This window comes from Sesamum indicum, linkage group LG3 (assembly GCF_000512975.1).
Source record: "Sesamum indicum cultivar Zhongzhi No. 13 linkage group LG3, S_indicum_v1.0, whole genome shotgun sequence".
Lineage (NCBI taxonomy): Eukaryota > Viridiplantae > Streptophyta > Magnoliopsida > Lamiales > Pedaliaceae > Sesamum > Sesamum indicum.
In genome coordinates, this window is record NC_026147.1 from 329,748 (window position 1) to 354,472 (window position 24,725).

Sequence of the window (24,725 nt, forward strand, 5' to 3'; positions counted from 1 at the left end):
AAGTTGATAAAAAAGTGAGTTCGATATTTTAATGTAAGCCATATACTCCTATTTATTTTACTTATTCTTAAAATAAATAAATGTGTTTCTTTGAAGATGAATTTTGTATATAATTATTTTATGAGATAATTTTTTCCAAAATTAGAGAGAAAATGTGTGTGTGTATATAAATATATATTATAAATGAATAAATATGATTGATTGAATTTAGAAAGTTGAAGGCGTCAAACACAACAGAGATGAGGTCGGGTCTGGACAAAATCACCCTCGTTTTGCGTGTACGCATCTCTCTTCTATTTATTGTTTCTTCACTCCGATTCACTTATTTTGGAATTTCGCCCAACTATAATGCTTTTTTTCTTTTTTTATTTGAAGATTATTAAATTTACACCCCTAAATTATAATTTGTTTGCACAAATTATTTCTATAGAAACGATCCTTAACAATCAAAAAGTATTTAAATAGTTTGCGTCATAATATTCATTTTTCTCGGGAATGTATGTATAAATTTTCAAAAAGTATGAATAATTTTGTGTAGACAATGTAAATGTTTTAAATGAATATATGTATAATTATCTAACAACCAAGAATAATTTGTATAAAAAAAATCATGTATGAGAAAATGTAAATGTAAATGAAACTAACCATTTTATTCATTCTTATTTTCACTTTATGTTCCTCCAAATCATCCCTCTTTCCACTTGGTTCTTCAAACTATTAAATCAATGGAGCACTCATGTTCTAATCCAAATGAAGGAAATCGACAATGTTATCAAATGCATATCCGTAATTATATCGGACAGTTAAATCATTGGCCTAACCCACTTGGATCTTAGAAGATAAAGAAACTTTTTAAGTGCAAAAATAGATTTAAAAAATATGAGATGGAACTTATTACTCTAAGCTCATACAAATATAGCCAAGAAAAAAAGGTTAAATTCTTACAATTTGCAATCATATCAGATACTAATGAATGCTTCTTTATTAGGTATTTATTCGATATTTTCAAGTTGTCATGGTACCATAATGTGAAAAACTGTTGCACTGTAGCCATATGACATGCTACACCATTCTGTAACCAAAAGACACGTTCTTGAAACCTAGTGGTCTCCAAATGAGCCACAGATTTCGAGCACAATGTGAACATTTCCAGTTGTTCAATTCGGCTGTCAACAACAAGCATTCAGAAACCCAAGAGAAAGACCCATGTCCAAGACAATTCTAAGTCAAAATTCAAAGGCCGCATCTCTTGTACTATAAAACCATCCCAAACAATGCCTTTCTCATTCACTCTAGTTGTTTTCTGCTGCCTTTTTCTTGCAATCCCACCTATAATATAAATAAATCCTAGCAAAGAACGATAAACAAATGGTCCCCTTCAATGCGGTCTAGCATTGACTAAGTAGTCGTCTTACAAACAGACCTAAAGATGGAAAACGATTCACTAACTACCATGGATTGTGGATTAGTTATAGATCAGAATTAAACAAATATCAACCATCACGGTCACACCCATATTACTTGTCACGATAATATTACAAGCATTTTGTATGATCGGACACACATCATGATACAAGATATCTTCAAAGAATCCAGTTGCCAATCTTGTTAATGCCAAAATGGGAGATTTTCTTACCACCATGGTGCTAGACAATGTGGTTCATCCCACCAAGAGATGAGCTCCCAAGCCAAAGTGGAGTCAAGATGTAGACAACAGATGTACATTCCAAAGGCCTACTTTTCTGAGAAAGGGGACAACTGTTGGTTAAGAAGCCAGTGCTCACTTTCTGTAAATGGCCATGAAATAATATAGATAATTCACTATTTAAACTAAAGCATGACATCTTCCTTATAAAGCTTAGACGGACCCATTCAACAGTCACCAAGAATCTAAATTCAATGGCCTACAGGTGCACAGTGCTTGTAGCACTAAAGAAAAGGATGAAAGGGAAAGAACTAGGTCTAACAGTAGAAAAGAGATCAATCATACAATACGAAGAAATGTAGGACTCATAAAGTTACAACATGACAGGTCAATAGATTCAAATCATATGTTTGGGATAAAGTTTAACTATAATAGACAATCAAACATCCCAAGCAAATATTGTTCTTTACTCCGACACGCCAAAATTTTGAACCAGCAGCTTGACTGAATAGTGATTATCTTGATAAAAAAGAGATAAGTGGCCAGCATGAAAGGGAAGACTTGAGCATACTCTAGACAAAAAAACCGAGCCCCACCACCCACATTGAAATTCTCATGACTCTGAGGTAGAAGCAGCAGTTTGGCGGAGTCTTCGTTGATGAACATCCCAGTTATACACACGAGCAATAGTAACCTGACCAATGCACAATATAAAAAGGAAAACTAAAAATATGACATAAAACCATCGACAGTGGAATAACAATTTAGCATGATCTCTACTTTACACATAATGCTACATTCTATCTTTCCGGAATACTATAACTTTAAAATAGGTGAAAGTGTTACGCCTATAACTGTAATGAACATCTGTGCCAATGGTGACTTCTAACTGAACAACTCAGAAGCCAAACAAGAATAAAAAAGAAAAAGGATAATAACTGACATTTTAAACTTTGATATGTATATCTATGATTGAACGAAAAACATCCATCATAACAGCGCAAAAACTGTTGCAACATGTCACAAATAACCCAATTCACTATCACTTGATTCCTTAGAAATTAGAAATTCTCCATCTACATTTCTCAAATGTCTTTGAAGATAATGCCCACACATTACCTGAGTAATTGTCACTTGATCCCTTAAGAATTGTAGATCGGCAATAAGAACTTCTAAACTTGCTTTGGCATTCTCCAAATTTTTTTGAAGGAGCACAGTTGCCTGCAGAATGAAGTTTTTGAGATCTCATATGCCAAAGGCAACTATTGAAGAGAAGTCTTGAACAAGTAATACCTCTTCACATGAATATTCCAGCATGACATTTGCTCCAAGCCATAGACACACAGATTCTGCTTCTTCGACTCGAGCACGAGCATAAATGCCTTCGGATACTTCAAAATCGGCAACAATAGCCTGCAACCAACATCAAGCTGATGAACACAAACAGCTCAATTATCAAAATCATGCAATGGAAGTACAGTAACAATCTTTAGCTAAATATTTGTATGATGTACGGAGTTAATATTTGACACGATATATTTCATAAGCACTTCGTGAAATTAGCTTTAGTATTGAAAAAAATCCAGAAGACTACTAGAATAAGAAGGAAAAGTTGTTTGAAGCAATTTAGTATATCTGAAAGTCTGTTTCTCCCTTTAAAGACATGCATATCAAACATATATAAATTCACTTCTTTTTCTCAATTTAGTGCAAATAATTTCAGTAACTTGCATGACAAAAATCACAAGGTGAAGAAAATACTCCAAGAAACAGTTAAAAGTTTAAGAACAAACCTCACCAGTTCCCTTCTTTGCTTGCAAAGTTGCAACGACGTCCAAGCATTTTTCAATGTCAGGTATTTTTGCCTGTTGTTTTATCATAAACAAATGGCTCTCAGATTTCCCAGTGCAAGAAGTAGATTTTGTAAATGCCAAATCAAAAGAAACTTTTCCCTCAAAAATGTAGTTATTGATTCTTAAGTTCAGGATATAGGCAACTGCATATTTCCAGGTTGTGGCTTCATGCAATAAGCTCAGAAATTTGTTATCCTAAATATTAGACTGAGGCACAATGCTGGTGTAAAGTGCTCAAAACAAGCGTCAACTTTCTTTCTTGGAATTAGTATCAGCAGCAGACGCTAGGATTAAACAAAACCAGCATATACCCAACTAGATCACAAGAAAAGCTAAAGCCAGCAGGACACTTGTGATGCATACCAGTTAGGGAATGGAAAGATGCAATGATTGGCCCATAAAAGTACCAAATAACTTTCCTTCCTATAAAGTTAGAAAAAGTCAAACCCCAGTACCTGCATCAAGGAAAATGGCAAGCGTGCAAGAAAATGTGCATACCTGAAGATCCCTCTGCTGTGCAAGAAGTTTCATCTCCACCACTCTGTATTGCTGAAGTCTACCGTGCATTTACAGAAAAAAAGTAATAAGAAAAACCAAAATTAAAGAATGTGAGCTTACAGGCAACACATAATCCTAGTGCTTCGGCATGTTTCAGGAGAACAGTGGATAGACCAACAATACCAACTTGACAGGAAGGTCATACAAATACAAATCTTTGCAAAAACTAGTACTGACATTATCTGCAACACTCTTAACAGCCTACTATAAACCCCACTAAAGAATACCGGAATGGATTAAAGTTGGAACATTTTGCACCTGGCATAAAAAAGCAGCACATAAAATATCGAGAGAATCAATAAAGATCAATTTCCTATTGGGCTACAGTTTGCAAGAAATATTAGGCCTCAGATTCCATAAATTCATAGGTCATCAAATGAGAAGTCAGAAATGCCTATTAGAGCCAGAAACCAAACCTTGCTAATCACACACAGAACTAAGAAAATCGTCTATTACCAAACATCCAATTCCCTGAAGTATAAATCAAAACATTCAATCTCTGTTCCCTTATCTGAGTAACTTATTAATTTCTTTGACAGCATTCACATTCTAGAACTCTCAATATAGCATCCGTCATCCTGTTTAATGCAGAGCAAATTATTTGCACAATTCAGCATTTCCATCAAATTCCAAAAGAAAAAAAAAAAAAAACCAGAACTTTCCCACTCACTTCAATACTAAGCTTCTTCCACAATTTAAAGTACAGCAAAATGCAGAATCTATGTTTACTTAAGAAATAAAAAGTGATCTAATTGCTGAGCATAACTTGCAGGACAGAACTGAATATATGCATCTCTAGACAGGAAAAATAGTTAAAAACCTCTCTTGTAAAAATGCAAGGGCGGCGTTGGCGTCGAGATTTAGCTGAGAGAGGTAGGTCTGAACATCTTCAACAAACGCCGCCGCCGGAATCCCTCTCCTCTCCGTCGCGCTTGCTGAAGTTGACATTTCCGCCGCCTATAGATACAGTGTAGTGTGTTTCTGTGTTCTCTCTACTCTCTCTCTCTCTCTCTATGTTGATTTCTTTTCCTTTTCTCTTTTAGCGATGATGACGGTGGTGTTAGAGGAGGATTCCAGTAAGCGTGATTCTCTTTCACCCATACTTGAGCTGAAGTCTACTGAAATGCGAGTCTCTATTTGGGCCTACTTTCGTAATGGGCTTATCTTGGTGGGCTAAGTAACCAGCCCAATCAATTTAATCGGATCCCTAATTTCATCTATAATTGAACCCTTAAAACTATATAGTTACATTTAAATCAAGAATTATGACAATTTTTTTCATTAGGAAATTCTATTTTGTATACTATGAAAAAAAATATAATTATATTTTGAGAATATCTCTAATTTCCCAAAGTTCATTATAATCAACACTTAAATTAAAAAAAGTAATTTTTATTTACCAAGAAGCAATATATCCAAACACCATTATAAATTAACTATTTTTTATTCTCATCATCATAAAAAATGTCTAGTTCCGATTATAGGGTTTTGATTCAAAAATTAGCCACGTGGACTTAAAATACAAATTGGACACGCATTTTTATACTAAATTAATCATAAATATATCATGAATTTTAATTATGAACAACCTCATAACGTAATCCTTTTTTGTAGTAAAATGGACTTCATATATTGTTGTCCAGAAGCCCAATCACTTCTAGTGGGCTGATTTGCTTGTGGACCTGGGTAACTTTTGCCCCATTTTTAATTAAATCGATACCTGGGAATCCAAACTATTTATCCATGGATTACAATATTAATAATCCTTTGGTATATTTTTAAAACATTATTATTTTTATTCTTTAACTTTACCACTATAAGTTTTAGTTCTGTAATTATATTATTTTATTAAGTCTTTTAAATTTCAAAATTAATGAGAAATAATTTGAATTAGAATTTTTTACACAAATTTTTGGAAATTGACTAATTTTCAACAAATTATATATGTCTACAGCCACGTGTAATGTCACATGACCATTAATGCTGATTTGTCATTATTTAAATATTAAAATTCTAAAAAAATAATAAATTTTATAATTTGAATTAAATTTTCCATATAATAAATTCATTTGTTGAAATTATATTATTTACCATAAATAATATTAAATACATTTTTATATTATTTATAATTAAAAAATAAATTAATTTTTTAATATTTTTTAACCTTTTTTAATTACTTTTAGTTAAATTAATATTTATTTATTTTTTAATTGCCTTAGAACACCGCAGTTGGCAAATTAGTTAAACGAATATCTTATTTAAAAAATTTAACTTTTGAAAAAAAATAATCATATAATACTTAATATGTTACGTGAATGTGTTGGGTGCAGCAGTGGAAGATAAGAATGAAAATGAGGTCCATATCAAGTTACAGAGCACATCAAAGTGCTTGGTGTGATTTATACCTAATTGGTCCATTTGTAGGACAAGATTCCCTATTTAGAGGCTAACATTACAATCAAATTAAGAGATGAAGGGCCAGACATTGCTAATCAAAGTGACAACCAATTAAAATTTGTATATATTAATTATTATGGTAGAGAACCCTTTTTAGGGTTCCACACAATAATATGCTTTAATATCAATGTGGGGTTAGGTAATATTTGTCTAATCCCATCACTTTAATCTGCAAGACTCTATTTGGGGCACACCCCATTCTTCATTTAACCTAAACTTGATAATTATATCCCTCCCAAGAATATTAAAAGTTATAATTTGGGTAAATTACAAAGAGCTTTTTTTAAATTTAGCATAATTATAAATATTTCCTCGCTATTTGAAAAACCATCAATACCATCTTGATTTTATAACAATTTCTCCAAATTCGTTAGGTTTTAATCTATTTTTTTAATGAACTTATCAAAATGTCTTTGTTTTCTACATTATTTTAGGGACTAAGTGGATAAATTGTTTACAATTTAAAAAAAAAAGAAAAAATCATCTGCTTCGTCCGATTTTTTTATATTTTCTAATTTTTTTTTAAAATATATATAATAAGGGCAAAGTTGATTATTTCAGACATTCATTTAAGGATACGTACTTTTATCAAATATCAGAAAAGTATTTATAATTTTTTAAACAATAACAAAATACTTATAATTATGTTAAATTTCAAGAAAATTCGTTGTAATTTACCCGTATAACTTATAACTTTTAGCACGGGAGTGAGCATTTAGTCCAAAAGTTGGTAATGGAGTGAAGGTTAGGTTTTACCCTCTATAAGGAATCATTATTGACCTCTGCGATAATTATTATTGTCGCAATAAAATTATAACAGACATGCAATACTGAAACCGTTATAAAAGTTAAATATTTAAATTGCATTATTACTAATAATTATAACTTTTAACACAGTGATAGAAACTCAATCCCACAAATGAAAATGCCAAAATCCATATCCATTTATAACACATCAAATCATACAATGGGGGAGGGGGGGGGATCTATAATTAGTAACCAGCTATGGAATTCTGGAAAGCATAAAGTAGGTAAATAGGTAAGAAAAAAAGAAGAGAAAACTACCAAGAGACAAACAAATCAGTACTTATGGACATAGGAATAAATCAAGAATAGTTCACTCTCCCCATTGTGCTTATCCTTGTCATTTCAGATAATTAATTCTACACCATCCATTTAAATGCAATTATTTTCAATAAATTAGGTGATTATTAATTTCTAATCTATAGGAAAAAAACCCCTTTTCGATTAAGAAAGTAAGAGGCCGTTTGCATGATTTACTACAAAAAAAAAAAAAAAAAAAAAAAAAAGATTAAATTACATAAAAGAAAAAAACTTTATATTTTAAAAAGCTCAGTAAAAAAATCCCTCTGATTTAAAATAAGGCAAAACACCCCCTTGTATTTTAAAAATTCAGCTCAATTGCCCCTATCTGTTAAGTACGATTAACGGTGTTAATTTTTTGATAAAATAACCGTTGTGCCCTTATATATTATATATTATTCTTTTTTTAATGACAGTTGAATCCTTATTGATTATATGAAAGCAGTCATATCTAATCAATTAGTTTTAACTATTAGATCTTAATTTTGTTTTGAAAAAAATAAGAATTTAAATTTATTAATTTTAAATACATATTATAAAAAATAATTTTTTTTAAAAAAAAGAAAACCCTACAACCAACATCGCCCCACAACCCCCGCTGCCTCTCCCCGGCTGTCGCCCCCAGATCTTGCAATGTCGCCATTGCCCAAACAAAAGAAAGAGCATCGTCCCCTCTTGTGCCGTCGCCCCTAATTTGTTTGTTTGTTTTTTTTTTAATTTAATTAACTCAATTATAGTTAGTTTTAATTAATTTAATTATTAGATATAGTTAGTTTTAAATTCTTTTAATTAACTTAATCGTATTTAGTTTTAATTTTTTTAATTAACTGAATTATTAGATATTTAATTATTATTTTGTTTGATATATTTATTGAATCTCCTTTTTCTTTTAAACATATACAATACTAATTTAAATATAAATATTATTTATAAAAAATAATATAATGAAAAAAAAGTTTAACCTAAATAATAATTTAAATTTGGTATATTATTTAAAATATTTTTATAATTAGTATATAAAATAGTTTTTATAAAATTTAGTATATTATTTCTTATAATGTAACTTTTTTATATTTTTGGGTATTTTATATTTAGTATAAATATATGTTTAAAAAAGAAAACAATGTATATAAATATGTATAAAAAAAATATATATTTTTATCTTTTTGGTATTTTTAAAAGTTTTTGAAATAAAAAATAAAAAATTAATAATTTTATATGTAACTTATTTCATATTTTAGTTATAATGACAAAAAAAATATACACAAAATAAGTTAAAAAGGCCTTAGTCTCTTATATATAGATATAAAGGGTATTTTAGTCCAAAATGACTTAAATATTGACCAAAACAGCAGAAATCGACAACCAAGTGCACCACCTGCGCGTTCAGCCACATTTCGTCAATTGTTAACAGAATGGAACTTTTTGCTAAGATTTTGAAATCGGAAGGAACTTTTTTGTCTATTTTCAAAATACAAGAAACGTTTTTACTAATTTAACAAAAGACACGGGATAAAATGGAATTTAGCCTATAAAAAATGAGGGCGGTTAGAAGGGCATTAAGGCCGATACAAAGACTGGACAAGGTCTGCTCCAATCACTGTTTGATGTTGTTAGATTTGGACAGTGATTTCAGGGCAAAGGTTATTAATGTTGTAGTTACAAGTTGGGACATGATAATTATTGTCCGTTGGATCTCTATATTCAAGATCAATTCAAGACATAATAAAATAAATTATTAAATTTAACCATATGCTTCGCTTCCTTCCTCACAAACATTATCAAACTTCACCATCTTAATTTTACTACCTTGTACAAATCATTTTAATTTAACCTCAATTTTATACATAATTTATAATTTTGCTTCTATATGTATAGGAAGTTGCATTTTTGTCCTGTTGAAATATATTTTTGCAATTAAGTCCTCTAATTTTTTTTTTCAATTTCCAAAAACACCATGTGACCCAAATAAATTGGGGGCTTGACCAAAATTCTGATGTGGCACTTTGACAATAGGACCAAAAATTTTGCAAAAACAAAAAATAAAATTGAAACACCAATAAAAATTACAACTTTAGTCCTATAATTTTAAGGAATATAGTATTTTTGGTCCTATTGTCAAGGCACCACATCAACATTTTGATTGGAATCACTAATTTATTTGAGTTGCGTGCAAATCATATGGTGTTTTTCTAGTAATATTAGCAAATTACGGTCATTTTTGTCCTCAATGTGCCAAGTTTTTTTAGTTATAGAATCTAATTGAAAAAATGATCCCAACAGGATAAAAAAATGTCACCCCCTCCATATTTACAGGATTAAAAGTATAATTTCTCTAATTATATGTAATAGGGTTAATTATACTTGGACTCCTTTTAAAAATATAGAATTACAATTTTCCTCAAAAAACTGTTAAAATTACACTCGTAAAATTTCTCCATTTACAATTGTCCTCTTTCCATAGAGTTTGGAAGAAAATATTGATTTCATCAAAAAGATCACATAAATTCTAATTTTATCACTCGATTCAATATTCTCTTAGTAATATTTTATACTTGTAAAGAGGTATAAATAAAATATATATATATATATATATATCAAAAGGGTGTCATTATAATAAAATATAATTCCCAAATTATATCCATTGCATAAAAAGTAATCATCAATAAATGAAAAAAAACTAATAATTTTTTGTGTTTTAGTTTTATATGAATTGCTTTTGGTGTGTAATTGGGACCCAAACCCAATAGTCCATCTGCAACCAATTCTTCATTGATGGATGGAATTGGCATGAAAAACACCAATTATTTGATATTTATTTATTTATATAATCACTCCAATTAGATGTGAATTTTTTCTGAAAGATGCCAAACTCAGTTTTTAAATAAAAACTCTCTTTTAACTTTTGTGATCAACAAGTTTCTTTTCTTGTTTTTTAGGTTCTTGATACCCACATGCAACCTAACTAAAACATTTCATTTCTTTCCATTTTTTTAATTAAGAGCAACAATAATTATGTATCATTAGTATTTGGGATAATTACACCACCTTCTCGTGAAGTCTGATGTAATTACACATAAATATCTTGTGGTTTGAAAAATTACATCTAATATTCCTGATTTTATTTTCGTCTAATAAATAGATCTCTCTATTTGTAAAAAACCATCAAATTTACTAATATTAGCAAAAAAAAAATATTAATAAAAATCTATCTTTACCCCAATGGACTTAATACTAATTTATTTCAAATTAAATAAATATTTTTCTCATCAAACTATCCTTATACATTTTAATATGTTAATGAATGTAAGGAAATTTATCTTCATAAGTCAATAATTAACCAATAGGGAATGAAATTTGGATTTTTATTATTGTTATTATTATTATTGCTAATATCAGCAAATTTGATTAATTTTAACTGACGAATAATTTATTTATTAGACAAAAATAAACATCAAAGGTATTATATATAATTTTTCAAATTACAGAAGGCTTAGATGTAATGTTACTGAATTTTGGAAGAGGACAATGTAGTTATTCCTTAGAATTTTAATAAATACATCAACTAATACACTCATTACAAATCAACAATCACTAAGAAACAAGGATTATATTTCCTACATTACAATGACGTAAAAATCATGAGAAATCAATACTATCTACCATGATTATATAAAATCAATATAAAAATTTAAGTTTTTAGCTATGGCCAAAATATTTATAATGATTTTTAGCTGTAGCTAACGTTTCGGCTTCGTCTACAGAAACAACAACTAGTAGTCATTGTACAATCATAATTGATCAGTATTTTCTATGATTTTTTACTTTTAACTATCGTAATTAATTATGACAAAAAGTTGTATTTCTGCTAGTAAATTACCATAAATATATAAGTGATATAAATAATCATATATTTGGTAAATTTAGAACCCGTGATCTAATACTTGTAGGTCATAGAACTCAGCCAAGCTGCAATCAATACCTAATTAATAATTCATATGTAGAAAAATGATACTGTAATATTATGAGTGTAGTAAACCCCCCCCCCCCCCCCCCATATATATATATATATAAATTTAAATTTGCCCCCATATATATATATATATAAATTTGAATTTGTTGATTAGTTTTTTGTTGGGAAGAAATGAACAGAGTATGGTAGTTGGAGAGATTGAAATGATTGAAACTTGGACCCTAAATTAAGTTGGAACAAAATTGGGTATGGATATATATATATTGCATCATTTCTAGGAAAAAATTAGCATGTGGGTTATCAACTTCACCAAACTTCATTTATTACTTATTTATTAATCAAATTCATCAATCAACAATTTCAATTTTTTGCCAGAGTGATTAATTAGGTAGCTGTCATACATTGGTTCTATATATATATATATATATATATATGTTATCCATTTAATTATGAGGTATATAGTTAAAATCAAATTAAATTCCCAATATAGGACTCCTAGATCATGAGCATCTCTCTAGAGAGGGCTTACATATTTTAATATAACATAAACTATAACCTAAATTATCACCACTTTTTCTGAAATTTAATATAATTATAAATATATTTCGTTGTTTGCAAAATTATAAATACCTCTTGATTTTAATATTCATGTAACAATTAGTCCATTTTATTAGCCTGCACTAGGTTTTCATCCAATTTTTGCAATGAACGGAACGGAATGCTATTTTGAATTGTAAATTATAATTTTTGAGAATTTTTTAAAATATTTTTATAGACTAATATGCCTAATACTTTACTCATCCTCAATCTTCTTTTTACCTTTTCTCAAACTTGTTTTCTAATTAAAAAACAAACAGTATCAGTAAACTATCAATTTTCACCTCACTGTTTAGGGCTACATATTTATTTTCTATTCGAGGGAAATTTTTGTAATTTTTTAAAGAATAAAAGGATATTCGCAATTATGTTAAATCTCATTAAAGGGGCTGTAATTTATCCCAAAAGTATTATAAATCAACAATTGGATACATTAAATTAAAATAATAATTTCGAGGTTATCTCATCCTCAAAATATTATGCTAATTGGTAAAATAGCTTGTGATAATCAACTCACAATGGTTTTTTTTCAAAAAAAAAAAAGAAAAAAGAAAAGCATGTGAGTGAATTCTGATTTAATTCCATAAAGTTGGGTATGCATAAAATGAACATTTCAATTAATAAATAATAAATAAAACCTTTTGGCTTCAACCATCTTCTTTTTCACACCAATCCGCCTAATATGGTTACTCGCTTTTGAGAACGACTTATGTCTCCTCTTACTTTTTCCAAATCTTTTCTATTTCTACTTTTTATATATATATTTGTTGTATAGTAAATTCGGACAAAGTTTTTAAGACTAAATATAAGTGATTGCTAAATTTCAAAGAGTGAAATACGACTTGAATATCTTAATTTAATCAGAAAAAATTTGTTTGATCTACAGTAGATTTGTAGTAAGTTAATCAATATTGATTTTCATTCAATTTTTGTTGATATTAATAAATTTTATTAACAGATATATCTATTTATTTAATAAAATCAAACATAACTTCCCATAGAGATTTATGTGTATTACACAAAAAAAAAAAAAAAAATAGTGTTATTATTACAAAATATAAATACATGGCGAGAATGACGTAGTATTCAAGGATGAGGATGGGTGTAGATGTTCTTGGACGGATTGCTAAATCCAAAATCAGTAAATTATAAATTGTGATTGTGAAAACATTCCACCTCCTTAATAAGCTGACTTTATTAGGTTTTTATTAAATTTATTTTGAATTTCCCAATTAAAAAATTTTCAATCATAAGATTTTTCTTTTCTTTTTTTACCAAAGTCGATCAAGCAATTGCTTAATTGGATTATTAGAAACTTAAATCCAATTCCCAGGAAATTAAGTTTTTAAAAATTTAGTTACCATCAGTTCATAAAAAATGGTCCATGAGGGGATGAGAAAGAAAAAATCAGGAAAAAGAAAGGTAGAGTAAGGTGAGAGAGAGAGAGAGAAAAAAATTATAATTATGAGTGTATTAAAAATATAAAAGTTTGCGAGAAAATAAATATGAAGAAATTAGGTGAGGGATAAATATGATGTAGTAGGTTGAGAGAAAAAAAAATATAATTATGTAATTATTATTTTGACCAAATTTAGTTTTGAAGGAAATAAATGAAATAAAGAATAAAAGCTGAGAATGAATTGGTTGTGACTAACACAAGTAAAAAAATTTGATCGATAATTCTTTCTAATAAAATTTGATTGAATTATTGACCGTAGATAGTAGCAACTCAACAAAAAATGTTAAAAAACAAGTGTTAACCATTTACTATCCGACAAGCATTCGGCATACTTTGAGGTCCCTTTATCTCATAATATTCAGATAGATTTGTCATTTTCATTACTACACTTTGTATATTTTGGGGCGGTGTGGCCTAGAAAGTGATTTGATTTCACAACCCAACTTCCATATATTATTATTTCAACCCCAAAATACAAACTCAGATACTCCAATTTCTTAAAAAGGATGGATGGAACCAAATGAGTTTGACAACCTTTGATTGCTACACCCCAATTCCATCTAATGTGTAAGTAAGAACCATATGACTTTGACAACCTTGCTGGTTGCTGCCCCCCTAATTCATCCATGTGTCAATCTTTCATAGCTTGTTTCTTACTCAAGTGAGTGTGATATATTTTTTGTGTAATTGATTATTTTTCAATCACATAATATGTATATTGCATTTGAATATAATTAATTCAAATTAATGAAACCCCATTTGGGTTCAAATTTATCACATCCACTCCTTCCAATGCGATATTTTGTCACTAATATGCATAATAGCAACTTGAGACCACACTCCAACTATTGGATTGGCTTATTGGGGTTGTGATAATCCCTTTTGCGTTATATATATTGGGTAAAGATTCGAAAATCAATTTTGTTGAGGGACCCAATTGCAAAATTTAAAAAAGTTGCCACCACGTGAATAAAGAGGATTGCGACCTTGGTTCCTTGCACCTAACCCACATTATTTCCCTTTCTCCTAGTTATCTCCATTTCACAATTTTATAATAACATTCAAGTACAAAACTAATATCATAAACTGTCTCCGTTAAATGTATATCACATTAGAATACTGATAAGGGGGAGAATATATGAACAATAGCAATTGAAGAAAAGGAAAAACCCATATCAGCTAGGGGAGCTTGAGTTGGGCTGATTAGGGCCGCCACCAGGAGCCGCGGCGGAGCTAGAGGAAGAAGAAGAACCGGAAACAGAGAGTAGCTCGGCTAAGGCAGTCATAGCTCTTACCTGCAATGGCGACAAAATCAACAAGTTATAATAAATTTAAATAGCATATAATTTGTATGATACAAAAATAAAATTTCGAGAAATCTAATAATGGATTAATTAATATATACAAGAAGAAGTAGAACTTGAAACATGCGGCAATGGATCGTCATGAATTCTTGTTTGACTTGAATAAAGGAAGTTACAGAAACAGTCATCTTCGGGCATCTTTTCTGTAAATACATACCTGCATTTCAAGCGCGGCTATATAATCAGTCGCCTCCTCCAAAACCACCGGCAACGGTTCTTTCCGGCAACCGGGAACCAACCTACTTAAAACGCGCGCCTTGCGCTGAACGGCCGGCAAAGACTTGGATTTCAAACGCAAAATTTTCACCTTAGATTTCTTCTTCATCCTGCTACTTCCGCTGGTGATAACCGTCATCACCTTAGTCTGTTGTTTAACGATGTTATTCTTTTTCATAAACTTCAGCTTGAGCCGGTTCGTGAGTATCGCTCGGCTCCATCTGCTCCTCCCTTTCGCCGTGGAGGCTAAGACTCTGTCCGCTGCTTCGCGCACTCTCTTCGGACCCGACGAGCCGCTGTTGTGCCGGACTTGGCGCAGTGCCTGAAGCAGTTTCGATGAGTAGATTTGCTGCTGCACGTCGGATTTCCACTGGACGGAATTCTGTCGCTGACCGTTATTGTTGATATTTTCCCCCGAATTTTGGCTTTGGATTTTCTTCTTTTTCTTCCTTCTGGTTGATGAGCGATCGGAATTTACAGCTGGATTCGATGATACCAGCGGTGACGTCATCTTCTACTCCTTTTATATATATATATATATTGAAGAAATTGATTTGGAAATTCGGAGCTGCGATTCAATTCAATGCACAAAATCGAGTTAGATTCAAAAGTACTGCCAGATTCAAAGAGGTATCAGATAAAGTAAAAGGAAATTAATGCACTCAAAATCAAATACTAACAACTGATTATTAGCAAAAAAGGAACGATTTTGGTGCTAAGCTAATCAACTTCTCAGCAAATAATAGTCTCATATACAGACTTCAATCGCTCATAATCAAATTGATGATGGAGACTCAAAGGAACAGAGAGAGATTCACCAAGAAGCAAGCATTAGTACAGTAATTTAAGACGCTCAGAAAATCAATCGGAAAAAGGAAAACAGAAAGGATTAACAAAATAGAGCCAAAAATAAATAAATAAATAATCATCACCTCTAGAAAATTGAGAATCTGTGCTTCTCGTATGCTGAGATTAATTCATAGGAAAGCGAATCCAGAGAAACATTCATGCGTATCTGCGTATGTAATTCAGTTATATTTCGTTGAGGTAGGGGGTGGAGAGGAGGTTGGTGTCAGTGGAGAAGAAATGGTGGAAGAGTGGGAGAGGAGGAAGCTTTATAGGGGCCTCAGCCTCTCTATTTATGCCCTTTGATTTTTCAAATTGAATGAATCAATCAGTTATCATTGTGTGTTGTGTGCGTTTCTTGAAATGGACATTAATTAATTATTTTGGAGTCAAACAACTTAATTTTCCAAATTTAATCTTTTATTTTCTTACAAATTAATAGTTTAACAATCGAGGAGTAATCACTATTTTCAACAAAATATAATAAGAGTTTTTTCAAAAAAAATAAAAAAAATGAGTAAACTAAAGCCACCCAAAACATTTAGCATAATTCTAAATACATCATCATTGTTTAAAAAATTATAAATAACTTTTAAATTGAACGTATGTCTGAAAGTTCATTTTGTTAGCTAAATCCAAAATAATTCCTTTAGGTCTTCTAAATCCAAAATTAGGCCCAAAACAATCAGTTCATGTTTAAATTAGTGAGCTTGTTTAGACGTATTAACGTAAAAACCAATTTAAAATCATTTCAATTTCTAATATAATGAAATAGAATGTTTTATATTGTAGAATAAAAAAGTTAAAGAGTAAATTATATTGATATTTTCAGAAATTATATTAAAAATACATAAATACCATCGTTCTTTTATAAAATTACAATTATACCTCGCAAGTACAACTGCACTTCTAACTCCTCAGGGGTGTAGCTATATTTTGCGAAAGATAGAGAGGGTATTTGTGTATTTAATCTAATTTTAGGGGGTTAATGTAATTTAGGCAAAATAAAAAATTGATAAGGAGGTAAAAGTTTTGATTGGTTGGGTGGGATAGGGGAGTGGCCCGCGCACTAACGCCGATGACCCATTTACATGTCCGTTTTCTGTCTCCGTTACTCCTCTTCTCTGGATCAGTCTCTTGTTCGCCTGCTCAACTGCTTCGCTTCTACTTAATTTCCTTTTTCTCCTTCATCGTATATTTAATAAATAAATCAAATTATTCGATCATTAATTAAATTAATTGATAAAAATTTATTTGAATTAATTTATTAAATTTAATAAATTAAAATTGAAATAAAAAATTTATTTGGTGAATTTTCTGCTCAACTTGAGCTCGATCCGATTAGTGCAAAAATAATAAAATTATATTTAAAAATATTAAATTACTACGAGTTCGAGTCGTGTCAGATGCAACTAAATTTTATTTCAACTTGATTAATTCATATGGATATATTTTTTCAAATTTAATAATAAGTCAAAACAATATTGAAACAATAATATGTCAGATTTACAATCCTAATTATACTGCCATACCAATTATTTAATCACTCTCCGTCAATTTTCCTTATTACCACTTTTGGAAGAGCATTGAGTGTACAAAATTCTTTACCATAGTTATGTTTATATATATATATATATATTTGTGATAAGCTCACTCGAATTATTGTGCTTTTTAACAACGATAAATATTTAAATGTCTAAATCGCATTATTTATGGATTCATTCATTAAAAATAATGAAATAATTTATATTAACATCTTAGTACAAAATATATTATTTTTAGTTTGTTAGAAATAAAAAAATGTTATTATAAAGGGGAAAAGAAAGTATATTATGGATTATCTGCGCATCAATATATTAAAACAATTCTATATTGATGTGGACAAACGTCTCACATTGATTGTATACCAGGAGTTTGAATGGCTAATAAGCCCCATGTCCTCCTCTCCCTAGTGAGGTGCTTTTTAGGACAAATCCATCAGGCTTATACGAAGCTAGAGTGAACAATACATTGTACAATGAGCTCGAGTGGCTAATAAATCCCAAGTTCTTATATGAAATCAGAGCAGATAATACTTTGCGCAATGGTGCGCATCAATTGAGTCGCAAGCCACATCACATATAATATATCTTTTTTATATTGTGATATAAGCTTTTAGCTCCTATATTTTTAATTAGGTTTAATTCAATTTACTAAATCAACAAATTACCTCTTTAATTAAAAAAAAAAGTAAATTATCTCTATATTTTTTAAGATTTGGATTTTAGCTAGATTAACAATGTTTTGGTAAGAGAATAAAATTTTAGACCAATTGCATAAACCTCTGTATTTTAAAACCCAACTGAAAATCTCTTGTGCTTTAAAAATTGGCTAAAAACTCGATTTATTTTCTTAAACGTAGCTCACCTTCCCCCCATCCCCCATTCACGGTGTTCAATTTATTTATCAAGTGACCGTTATACTCTTATCTATTATATATTATTTCTCAGTTTAACGACCACCTGATCTTTTTTTTTTATATTCTATAAGAGGCATCAAATTTAATTAATTAATCTCAATCGTTAAATATTAAATTTATAAAAAGAAAAATTTGAGGGCTTAGACTTAACCTAAAAAAACACCATCCATGCGTATACCCCACTTTTCATTAGTTTTGAATGAAAAAGAGATTTCGTGTTGAATTTATCAAAATATGAGATGAAATTTCTGATTATTTTTAAAATATAAAAGAATTTTTAACTATTTGGCAAAAAATAAGGGGAAGATAAAAATGGAGTTTAGCCAGAATTTTATTCTTATCTTTGTGGACTGGTCGGGGTACCGACACCAATTTGTTTAATTACAAGGAAAGCATCAACCAACGAAGCCTTCCTTTTCTTAAAACAAATAAAAGTATATGAATATTTTTAAAATAATAGATATGTTATTATGATATCTAGTCCCTAATAAAATAATATTTTTAAATTAATTAATAATTTCAAACAAATAAAAAGATAATATATATAAACAAAATATCTATATTCGTACAACTTGAACCCATTAGAAATCAACGAGACATCATGTTTGGTTGCAAACTTCAATTATTGACAGATAATTAGCAATTTTTTTTAAACGAAATTATAAATGCAAATGATCCACAATCCACATTACACTTCTCTTTGATTATTAAAACATGTAAATTAGTGCTTTTTAAGCTTTTTACAAAGTGAGACAGGCTGTTTTAAGTATAAGCACAGCCACCTTAATTATTTATCCTATAAATAAATATTATTTCATGAAACAAAGAGGCATTTTTTTTTCTTTTGTTTTTTTTTGTGGGGGCATCAATAAAGCTTCACATATTCTTTAACAATTTAATGGAATTTAGTGAGTGTGCGCAAATTGTTGTTTTTTCCATTGCATTAACTCAAAAGTCATAAAAAGGGTAGCCAAAAAGCCCTGTTATATGGTTGGGAGTTGGGTCTTGGGACTTGGGATTTTTAACTTTTTTAATATCATAATATTTTCTGGAATTCTGTTCCCCTTCTCTCTTTCCATTTTCATGATTTCAATTATTTAGTTACTCATCTCATGAAAATTAACACACCAATTAGATAAAATTATAATTTTAATTTTCTATGATACAAGGTTCAATATTTTTAATTTTTTTAAAATGATATTAAAATTAAAAAAATTCGACATATTTAATCCTATACTCTACGTGATTTATGAGACCAAATGTGTTGAGTTTTTTCAATTTCTGGACCATTTTGAATATTCGTAAACCATATGACTAAATGTGTCGAGTTTTTTCAATGTTGGGACTATTCTGAAAATTTCGTAAAACAGAAGATCAAAAGTGTTGAATTTCTATCCCCGAGACTAATTAGTGCAATCTCGTCCACAGATCAAGATGTAAGTTTAATTTCACCAAATATTTTGACAATAATTAAAATCTAGGGTATAAATATGATAATATTCGTTTTTAACTATTAGATCACAAAGATAAATGTTAAGTGGAGCACTTATACCTAGCTAGTGTTTTTTCTATATTAGAAAAGAGGTAAATGAGGTAGTGTAGGAGCCAAAAGTAGCTTAATGGTGGACCTTTTTCTTAATCAGAAGGAACATTATTAAGCCAAATTATAATTAAATTCTAGTCATCCATCATCATAAGGTAGCCAGAGATGATATATATTGCCCCCCTACACCATTAAACAATGAGCAAGGGAAAAACCATCCATCAAATGAGGGCTTAATAATGTTATAGACCCAAACCCCTAGCTAACAATATGGTCTTCTCTTGTTAGTGGCTATGACTTGGAAATTCACCTGACGCCCAAAAATTGAATCTTATTTTTCCCATATTTCTATAAATTGAAACCAAGTAGAATCGACACAAAAAATCATGTCTTCCGCAAGTGAATCGAATAGGCCAAATGAAAAACCAATATGCTACTATTGAAAAAAGGGTCAATTTTTTCTCCAACCAAAAATACTTAACGGCAACGTACTAGGCACGTGACCTACATTGTTAAATTGTAAATTAAAAAATGTATGAGGACCAAAAATATTAACTTTTATAATTTATGGGACTAAAAGTACTAACCCCATAATACATGAGATAAAAAATGACATGAGTCTAACTTATAAGACTAAAAATACTATTTCTTCTTTACTTGACTATAAATTCTAATATTATCTTATGTGTACATATATATATATATATATTTGGAGGGAAACGATCAACATAACAACTTTTCTTGATTATAACAATAAAAAAATTTAATCGTCGTGGAATATTTGATTTGAACTACAATTCAAATAATGGGTCGGTCACTCAGTTTCATCTATCACTACAATCCCACTGAAATGTCAGCTAAGACAAGGATGAGTCCATAACTGCAGCCCCATCCAATAGCAAACTGGATTAGGATTACTTTCCGTAATCAAGTCATAGGTATATATACATATTATTACAATATATTTTTAATGTTTTGATCCTGTAATCTACTTTATGACAAGTCGCAACTTATTCCACTTGAATTATGATGTTTCGATAATCTTCGTTATACTTCAATTCAACATTTGTATACATAATTTTTTTTGTACATCCTTAAATAATTTTCTGTTACGACTATTTTTTGGTAATTTTATTCATATTTTACTATAAGTAAGTTAATTAGTTGATATGCAGTTGTCCCTCTTATGTAGAATTAGCGAATGAGGCACACCCAATGTATTCGCAATGTGGGGATAGAATTTATTTAGCATTTGATGTTAGTAATTATATACGAGCACATTTTTGCATATAAGTGCTAAAGAAATTTTAATTTAATTTACGTCAACAAAAATGTGGTAAGTAAATGTAAATTTTCTAATATCAACAAAAGATAAATAACATATGTCATGGAAGAGACATTGAAAGTGATCAATCTATGTGTCATTTGTCGTGGAGGAAACACTGAAAGTGAATGAAAGGTTGAAATTTCAACAAGCATGCAAGGGGATAGGATTCCTACGTTTAATTATTTTTTCGCCAGAAAAAAATTTAGTTTTGGCTACGAACTAAAATTGTAATTAATATTATTATTGACTATAACTAAACAAAATTCGATGCAAAATTTAAATTATTTATTATAAAACCATTTTTGTCATGACTATGAACCATAGCAAACATTTTAACCACACTTACAAAAACCACGACCAACAATGATTGCATGGATACGATCAATGACTATTTACTACAACTATTTATTTTTAACTATATTAATTAATCATGATTAAATATTAAATTTGTTCTTGTGTTTCTCATTCAATTTGCATAAAACATTGTGTTTGTAATTTGTAATTAACAGTGAGACCTAATTTAAGGTAGCCCAAAAAAGTGTTGATTAGTTAGAGGGATATGCAATAGTTATCAATTGTTTTCCCTTATCCTCACCACATAATTTGCTTTCCCAGAAAGCATGATTAGGTTTGATATATACATACTATTTTGTTGATGGGATATTAATTTGGACAAGTGCAAGGGAGGAAGGAAGGAGGGAGAGATATGGAGAAACGTCTACATGCTTCTTGTTACTGCACATGATGTTCGAGTTTGAGCAGACAACATTATTCAGCAGCATTATGCTCAAAATTCAGGCAAATCCAACTTCTGGGTTTTAGTTGATCATGAACACCAGAAAATTATGTACTTTGCTCTATTATTTATTTATTGTTGAAATAACAATTACAATTAAAAAATAAAAATAAAAATTTTAAGTTGAGGTGTCGCTATCCTCCCCACATAGGCCCCTCTCTCTGCCGCTTCCTCTAGCAACCCTTTTATGTCCTCCGTCCTAATATATTGAGGATTGGTTGGGGTTTTGGAAGAGCTGTCGACCTTCTAATGATGGTTGTCCCTTTCTCCTTCCCCTTGTAGGGGAATTTTTAGGAGCTCTTCACTTTTACCCTGTTGGGATGTAGTACAATGCGCCTTTTCACCATTTTTAAATTAAATTTCAATAGATTACGAAAATTTAATGATGTATAACTTATTTCAACACAAGGAAGAATGATATGAAAAGTATCCCTATGCATGCTTCTTACTTCTATGTCATGCTTCATTCTACATTCTTAAGGTTATTTATAGGGTGTTTGAGGGGAGTGCTTCGTAGGAAAAATCGTGAGGAGAATCCATCTTGGTATTCGGGGCAAGTTTTTTTCTGACAGGCCCAATGGTAAAGTGGGGACCTCCCCTTCTATGAGCTGGTACAACGATCATGTGCGAATACGAGCTGGATGAACAGAACGTCTATGCGTTTTGCCATTCCTTCTGATTTTCATATCTTTTCAAACAACTGGCTCGATTCCCTCCTTGTAGGCCTTTAGGTTTATCCTTCGGAGTCTATCTCGTACGACTGGCTGGGTACCCTCCTTGTAGACCTTAAGATCTATCCTTCGGGATTTAGCTCGCATAGCTTGTGCTGGCCCATTCTTCGTACATTTATACCCTCACTCTTCGACTTAGGTTAGCTTCGAACAGGCCCTCCTGTCATCTAGGGGTCCTTTCCTTGTTCGAAGGGTTATTGCAACATCAAATATATACTAATATTTTATCATATGAATACTTATAACTTCAGTCATGATATGTGGGGGTAATGTTGCGAATGTCGTTCTTATACCTTACTTTCAGCTCAACTTGATCTTCAGATTAGTATTGGACTTACACTATTAATCTAGGATTTTTACAACCTAGCTCTAGTACTTTCAAAATCCGAGTATGTATAGATCCATTATGAACGTCTGATTATTCTAGATTGTGATTCACGTGGAATCATACAATTGGAAAAAACTTAAATAACTATCCTTCATGCTTCAGATACAAATTTTGCTGTCCTAACATTTTTACGACTTTAAACACTTGTTTCTTTAATACCTATTTGACTTAGGCAATATCAAAATTTTCTCACTAGGGTTCTGGTGAGGATTTTTTTATATGTCTCGTATTCGAGAAATTTGAGCCATCATTTGCTTATTAGATACACAACATTCCCCTCAATTCACTGAAAAGACAGTAAATCGATAAAATCATAACCTTATAACCTACCTTCTTTTTAAATCACGGAGGGCTATATTATGCATGTTTTATTCTTCAATCATGATCATAAGGATGAATTACTATATACATAATTTTGAGAATTGGGTTGTCATTAATTAATCGAAAGAAAATTCCTACAACATTATCCAACTATACCCATAAATATGAAATTACAATAGATTATTATTATTATTAAGTCATCCAGTTAGGACAGGTAACGAAGTTAAAGAGGTTGTAAGATGTAAAATTAGCATCAATCATTAATTCATTTAAATGAGTTGCAGGTGATTAGAAAAGAATATCAAAATTTGTTGGTACAGCGCCTTCGGCCCTCCCCACTACCAAATTATTTCATTAAAACATCCAACCAACAGACAGGACAACTACTATGCTCTTAAATGCATTCCCAAATCGACCTTTTACCTTTAATCACTATATATCACCATACTCATGCTATATATATATATATATATATTCCTGATATTAATTGCATACAATTAGAAATTTGTGGGACTTATAAATTTTAATACTTTTTTTAACGTGCCACAAAAGACAAAGTAGGTGGCATGCTGTATTATTTGGTGCATTTTTTATAAAAATTATTTGAAAACAATCTTTCCTGAACTCCTCTTTCGAAAAAAAACTGATAATGTCGGCCTCATCAGACGAATACACCATCTGTCATCATTGCTTTCCATTAAACAATGTTAGTGGACTGAGCTGCATTTATGGGCTCTTCACCAATTCTCCGCCCAATTTAACAAAGCCTGCTGATTCGTGTCTCAGACTGACCAACTTCATTTCTTCACATTCCAAGCCCATTCAAAACCCTAAATTTCCACTATTTAACTCGGTCTGTAAAATTCGCGTTGATCTCTCTCTCTCTCTCTCTCTCTCTCTCTCTCAATGTTTTCGTTATGGAAATCCTCTTTGAATCTCCGCAATTAGGGTTCTCCATTTCATATACATATTTGTGAGGCAGAAAGTTCCAGTTGAGTCGCTTCGCGAACCCAGGCGCAGTGAATAACATACAATTTTGAATCATTTCTTTTCTATATTTTTGAATTGAGAATGTTTGAATTTGAGGGG

At 30.4% G+C, this 24,725-nt stretch overlaps 2 protein-coding genes across 2 annotated transcripts; both read right to left on the reverse strand.

The window, feature by feature from the left end:
* Positions 1,964-5,138, reverse strand: LOC105156837 (probable prefoldin subunit 3). The gene is made up of 6 exons (XM_011073072.2): positions 4,877-5,138; positions 3,997-4,054; positions 3,439-3,510; positions 2,939-3,058; positions 2,765-2,866; positions 1,964-2,339 (listed from the first exon to the last, which is right to left on the reverse strand). Exons 1-6 carry the CDS (start codon positions 5,002-5,004, stop codon positions 2,259-2,261), a joined length of 561 nt encoding a protein of 186 aa, XP_011071374.1. The 5' UTR covers positions 5,005-5,138; the 3' UTR covers positions 1,964-2,258.
* On the reverse strand, positions 14,661-16,343 carry LOC105156838 (transcription factor bHLH148). Its single transcript, XM_011073073.2, has 3 exons — positions 16,159-16,343; positions 15,168-15,794; positions 14,661-14,941 (listed from the first exon to the last, which is right to left on the reverse strand). Exons 2-3 carry the CDS (start codon positions 15,735-15,737, stop codon positions 14,822-14,824), a joined length of 690 nt encoding a protein of 229 aa, XP_011071375.1. The 5' UTR covers positions 15,738-15,794; positions 16,159-16,343; the 3' UTR covers positions 14,661-14,821.